This window comes from Saccostrea cucullata, unplaced genomic scaffold, assembly GCF_032062105.1.
Source record: "Saccostrea cucullata isolate Sc308-1 unplaced genomic scaffold, CSIRO_AGI_Scuc_v1 ctg12954, whole genome shotgun sequence".
Lineage (NCBI taxonomy): Eukaryota > Metazoa > Mollusca > Bivalvia > Ostreida > Ostreidae > Saccostrea > Saccostrea cuccullata.
In genome coordinates this window covers 1-6,322 of record NW_026920789.1, presented here as the reverse complement: position 1 = coordinate 6,322, position 6,322 = coordinate 1, and the positions used below count along the sequence as shown (strand labels likewise).

The following is a 6,322-nucleotide window of genomic DNA, read 5'->3' as shown; positions in this document are numbered from 1 at the left end:
TTTGAAAAAAAATATAGCAATTAATATTTTCTAGCATTACAATTTAGATCCGCGCCCGCCCCAAACATAGCGAACTCGTAGCTTATTTTCCGGCCGCGCGCCTTGTGAATGTGTATCATCTTTCACATGATAAACTATTATTACTTAGTTCACGTGACTAACAGAGAGCATACACTAGATAAACATTCCAGGAGGAAATCAACGGTTATCAGAAAGTCAACTTAATTTTATCTCGTCCTCAGGTAGGTTTTTTATTTTTTATCGATCAAAAAAAAAAAGTCTGGAGGAATATCTTAAGGGCAATATTGAATGCGGAACAATTTACATCTTAAGATCATAGATTGTGTGTAAAATAGCAGTAGCCGACAAGGTGTGGTGTGCTTGTATTTTTTGGCAGTTGAACGTAAGTACTGTGAGTAAATGTACAATTGTGCATGCAGTTAGATTATTAACTTGGTAACGTATTTTGGCATGTTAATTCTTATTTTATGCCCTCTGATAATCTCGACCCTGTTTTACAGCCTTGATTGTAACATAAGTATGTCAGCGTAAACAAGATCGTTCGCTGGCTTTTCCATTCATTCACACCAAGATAAATATTTTTGTAAACCATGTAAACAGCCGGTAAATTGGGCTATTCATGCCAAGAACTTTAAATTAAATTTCACACGCACAGAGAGAGAGAGAGAGAGAGAGAGAGAGAGAGAGAGAGAGAGAATTCACTGGTTTCCCATTCGGAAACTAAAAATGAACTTTTCTATGTTGTTTAATGTTGCCAAAATACGGACGTGAAGCATAGTAGGTGGCTAAAATCATGAAAATATCCTGATAAAACCTCTTTAAATACAACTGGGAGCTTTAAAAAGCTTTAGTCCTTGGAATCACACACGCATTGCTCTAATTCAATTCAATCAGGGCCTTATAATTAAGGATGCCCCTTAATCCTTGGCCTGTTGACCCCCTACCGTTTCAAGACAATCCTGGATCCGCCACTGTCATTACACGAAATAATAAAATATTTCATATATGTATAGGATCCGATCATTCCGGATTTTATGACTAAATCTCATTAAAATTATGTTTACGAGTAAAAATGCGCAATCTGTTACTTGAAACACGTGTTCAACTGCGGAATTCAGTGTACTCCATCATCTTACAAATTATCAATCGATAATAAAAAATAATGCCACCGTCTCTTTGTAACAAAAAACCCCCGCTTTTTCGACTCTTACATGCATGTACGTCTTATTGCATGTAACCCCCACACTGCCACACACAAAATAATTAATACTTTTTTTTCTTTGTAAGCAGTTCCCGAGAAAGGTTAAGGCGGAGGGCTTGTGTTGGTGTGTGGGTGCGTGGGAAGGGGGGCTGTCCCTGCTCTATGCTTAAAACATGCTAAATGGAAACTTTTTAGTGAGTTCTGATGCACTCATCAATTTTGTCAGTTCAAACAAAATCTAGAAGCTTTAATTCATATTTGATTCGAGTATAATTATAAGAGAAAGATACAAAAAACAACGCTCTAAATACACAACCCCCTTCCGAAGGCTACTGCACAGCATCTTCGCTAGTCAAAGGTTTACGGTCCGCTCCACTCCTCTATGGTGGCGGATCTTAATAAACCATATGATTGGCTAACGAAGATGAAGGTTGTAGTTTTATTAGGTACCAATCGCAACTTCTCGGAGGTTACCGAAAGATTTTTCCAATTTAAACTTGCTCGCTAGGCCCAAGGAGATGCGATCGATGAACTTGACAGATTTATGATATAAAACATTTTTCCCATTTCTTGAACACAATTATGTCGTAAATCAAATGTTAATTTTCTTTTTATCATTTCAGGTAAAAAACTAAAATGGGTAAGGGTGAAGGAGGCGCCGGAATTTTATGGGCTTTTCTGTGGTTTCTGGTTTTAATATTTCTCGGATGGCCGATCGCGTTCTTCATCGCTTGGTTGTATGTTCTGCTACTTCCATTTGGAGCCTGTATTGCACCAATCAAAGACGTTAATCAACAAATACTTCGAGTTGTGCAACTTCCGTTGACATGCGCAGAGAATATGGTTGGAATGAAACCCATGTGTTAAACATACAATTTTTGAAATGTACTCTTGCATACTTTGAAGGCAGCGAAGTACAAATCATCATTTTATTTTATATGAATGTTTATATTTTTAGTTGTTGTGTCTGCATGCATGCCATTTTACATTTTTGTACCCATCAAATAGAAACAAAATAAATAGAAAATTATTAAGAAGTTCTGCCATTTTCTGTTTTATAATAATTCCGTACGTACATTTCAGTTTTCGAGCTTTAAATTTTGCATTCCCATTTCGCCTTAGTAAGCTCTCAGGTAAATCAATGTGATTAAGATTTAATATATTTAGCATGAAGTATTTTTTGGCATTACATGTATTATTTCGTTCACAGTATTCATAAATTCTCATTCATTGTTAAATTCAATCTAAAAAAAAAATTATAATTAAAATTTTTATATTAACTTAGTAATAATATTTACAAATACTAAAATTCCCATTTCGCCTTAGTACTTTTTACATGTAACTTTTTCTTACTTGTATTTCACAGTTAAAGCGAAATGGGAACACACCCTTTGACTTCCAAGTCTTTAAAGCATTTCTTTCAAAATCAATCTGTTTACATTCTAGTTACTCTTTGTATTCTACAGTTTGAAAATTGGGTACTAATTTCAAGTTTTACAAAAATAAAAACAAAAATATTTTTTCACATAAGTCTGATTTTTTTAATTGCCACAATGTCATAAAAACGTATTGCTGATTTTTTTGGTCACTGGTAAACTATTTTTTTCCCTTACAATATCAATTACACACACATGTTTAAATTGTAATCAATTTGATCACATCTATAAAATGTAAGTATTGATTATAATAATGTTTTTGTGGGTTCTATGTCATCAATATCGCATACACAGTCTACAACAATTTATAGATGAAACAATGACAAACCTTGCATTTTTTCAGGTTTTCACGCTATAAATTCATAATTCACAAAAAAGGTTATTAAAAATATCATGACAAATCAATCATCTTGCATTCGTGCTAAATTTAAAAATATTACTTTCGATAAATACTGAAAAATAAACTTGATAAAAATGACCAGAAAGAAATGACAATGTTTTTACATGGTACATTAACATCCACTTATATTTAATGCACCTAAAAAATATTCATGATGCCCATAGAGAAAAAAAAATTGCCCTAAAAAAAATACTTTTCCAAGAAAGAATATCACATAGCCTACATGTAATATCATTAAATTCCTATAACTTTCCAATGTTAAATTCACTGAAAAATATAATAATAAATATCAAAACCAATCATAACAAAATCAAACATGAATTGAGCCTTTTCTTCTTGAATCAATTACCCTTAAAAGTTCTCCCTTTATAAACTAGCACTTTCCCCCCACATTAATCATCCATTCACAATTATTCATACAAATTATCAAAACAATCAACTCTTTAATTCCATGTCAACATCCGGAATAACTATGTCGTGATCGGTCTGGACGCGAAATCACTGAAGCGTGTCGCGGATTCTGTCCTATCATAACATCCGTCGTATCATGTAGTTCAGGATTCCCCCGTGTCTAAAATAGGTCAACTCCACCTCCGTGTCAAACCTCGTCTTCACTTGGAATGTTTTGCCATTACTCAGCTGAAGTAAAATAAATTTTGTAATTCTTTTAATTTTAAAAAGGAAAGAACAACATATTCATAAATTGCAATTAATTGTGGTTAGTTAAATACAATGTACATTTATAACACGACATTAACAAAGCAGAAAAAGTCATCAATTTAAAAAGTTAAAATTTTCAAAAGAATCTTACTTAGTGGTAAAATGATAACAATGCTTAAACGATAAAAGGGATCAATTTGTAAAAAACATAAAGCGACAATTTTACTACTCGATACAGAAAATGAGCTTGCTATTTTGTCATCTGATAGATGGTTGAAAAAATATTCACAATCGACAACCAATTTACATTGAACTGGTTTGGTTTCTGATCATAAAAATATTTACCTCTATCCTTTTTTCCCCAATTTTAGTAAACCATAGTCAGTTTAGGTATATTTCTTTTTAAAAAAAATGACCTTGACCTCTATCAACACTCACCTTGACCTCTAACACTTGACCTGCAGTGAGGTTGTCTGGTATATCTACAGAGTAGGTCTCGGTACCGGTCAGCCCCAGGGTCTCGGCGGTCTGTCCCTCTAGATACTGGAACGGAATGATCCCCATCCCGACCAAGTTACTACGATGGATTCGTTCATAACTCTCCGCTATGACGGCCTTAATTCCCTGTTTGAAGTAAGAAGCAATTTTCTATATTCAATTTGATTGTTCAATCATGTGTTCATCTGCTAACATTCATGAGTCTCAGGTTTGCAAAAGACAATTGCCAATTTCAGAAGTTTTCTATTTAAAAAAAATTATCCATGTACATGTATGTCTCTCGTAATGAATGTTCATGAAGCAACTAAAGAATCCTTTATCCACTGTTTGTCCTTACACAAAATATCTGAAAATCTTAAAGCAGAGGAAATCTATTGCAATGATGTCATGATAAATAGACATTAGAAATATTGGAAATTAAAGTTTATAAAATTAATAATAAATAATTTTCCCCTCAACTTAAACAATACCATTCTTTCTTCAGTAAAGTAAAACACAGTGAACATTGTGAATCCCTAAAATCTCCTTACCAGTATCCAGGGTCCTTTTGCGGCCCAGTCTCGGGACGACCCTGACCCGTATTCCTTCCCTGCGAGAACAATGACCTGGCGACCTTCCTGCTTGTACCTCTCGGAGGCATCAAATATGTCCATCTATGAGAAAACAAATGAAACCATCATGAGTTTGACATTAAATGATGGCAAATGTGATGTTAGAATAATGAAGCTTAACCAAGTCGAATAAAGAAGAGGGTTGCTGGTAAAATCTATTTCCAAAATTGCTTTCGTCAAGATGATTGAATAATCACAGTGTATAAGAGTTAGCAAAGGGTTGGTTGTTGGAAAAAAATCTTTTATTTTAAATCAAGATGATAATCAGAATGAAATTGATCCGAATCAAAACTGGACCTACCCAAAATTAAATAAATAATCAATTAAAGATTGCCTTAGGCTGTAAGCACCACAAAAAGGATAGCTGCTTTTTTTTTTATAAATCAAAAGCCTTTCATTTTTCACTAACCTCATCACTGGATGGAATGTGTCGGGTCCTAGGACCGGCTTTGCTCATGAATTTGTTGACTAGACGAATATTGGCGAACGTTCCTCTGGCCATCACAGCATCGTTACCTCTACGAGACCCATACGAGTTAAACTCGCGAGGGGTTAACCTGTAAAATAGCAAGAAAGACAACTTTAATGACTAAAATTGGCTTTATTTTCATGTCAAACAATTTAAGTAAATGTAATTTAAACACAAGTTTGGCTTTCCAGAAAGCCTGAAATGTCATCTCTTTGGTATCAATAATGTCAAAGAAATAAAACAGAGAGGGAAATGTTTTAATGCAATGAATATATGGATTATTATACCTGAAGTTCCCGAATGACTTATTCAGCAAACAGAAAACTAAGCTGACAGGTATTTTAACATAAGCAAAAGCAGTCCAAAGATTATTCATACCCACGTAGCTTAAGTTTTAAACCTTTCGAAAGAAGCCACCTATACCTACGTTTTGTTCACTTTTAAGAAAAATGAGGGGCAGGGTACCACGCAGTGATTTAACTATTGATAATACTACAAATCTATATATAGAAATCACGTCATTGTGATCAGTTCTCCTTGTGTGGCTTACCAATTTATAAAATAAGGCATAGTACTGAGGATCAATATATATACGACACACCAAAACTTTATAAGCATCGTACTTCTTTTCTAAATTTTCCTTGGCTTTCAAGGCAAATAGGCCTAAACCGAAAGTAGATCACACACTGCTAAGCTAGTTCTTCTAAAAGAAAACCAGTTTACATGCTACATGGAACTCCTTGTGTAGATCCTTACTTGAGATATTGTAAAACATCGAGGATTCCCGAAAAATTAATGGAGGCTTACACTAGGACTTTACTTCCCGCATACAATCTTAATGTGTCATCTGTTGAGGGAGATGACAATCAAACAAAAAGAAAGCAAAGAATACTTAATTTAGGGACACAGCATAGCTTTGAAAATTTATGTCTGGAAAAAAAGTGGGGGAAGAGGAGCATCCCCCCCACACTAAATCTCTGTCACTATACATGAAATAGCTACACAAATTGTACGAAGTTTTTAACC

The 6,322-nt window shown here is 34.2% G+C and overlaps 1 protein-coding gene and 1 long non-coding RNA gene across 2 annotated transcripts; one reads left to right on the top strand and one right to left on the bottom strand.

Annotated features, from left to right (window-relative positions):
- The first annotated feature begins 276 nt into the window (after positions 1-276).
- On the top strand, positions 277-2,122 carry LOC134257912 (uncharacterized). Its single transcript, XR_009990034.1, has 2 exons — positions 277-403; positions 1,846-2,122. It is a non-coding gene; the product is annotated as an uncharacterized LOC134257912 (long non-coding RNA).
- Positions 2,123-3,155: 1,033 nt separating this feature from the next.
- Positions 3,156-5,379, bottom strand: LOC134257903 (cytoplasmic aconitate hydratase-like). Its single transcript, XM_062740480.1, has 4 exons — positions 5,237-5,379; positions 4,747-4,869; positions 4,157-4,342; positions 3,156-3,697 (listed from the first exon to the last, which is right to left on the bottom strand). Exons 1-4 carry the CDS (start codon positions 5,327-5,329, stop codon positions 3,587-3,589), a joined length of 513 nt encoding a protein of 170 aa, XP_062596464.1. The 5' UTR covers positions 5,330-5,379; the 3' UTR covers positions 3,156-3,586.
- Between the last annotated feature and the right edge of the window lie 943 nt (positions 5,380-6,322).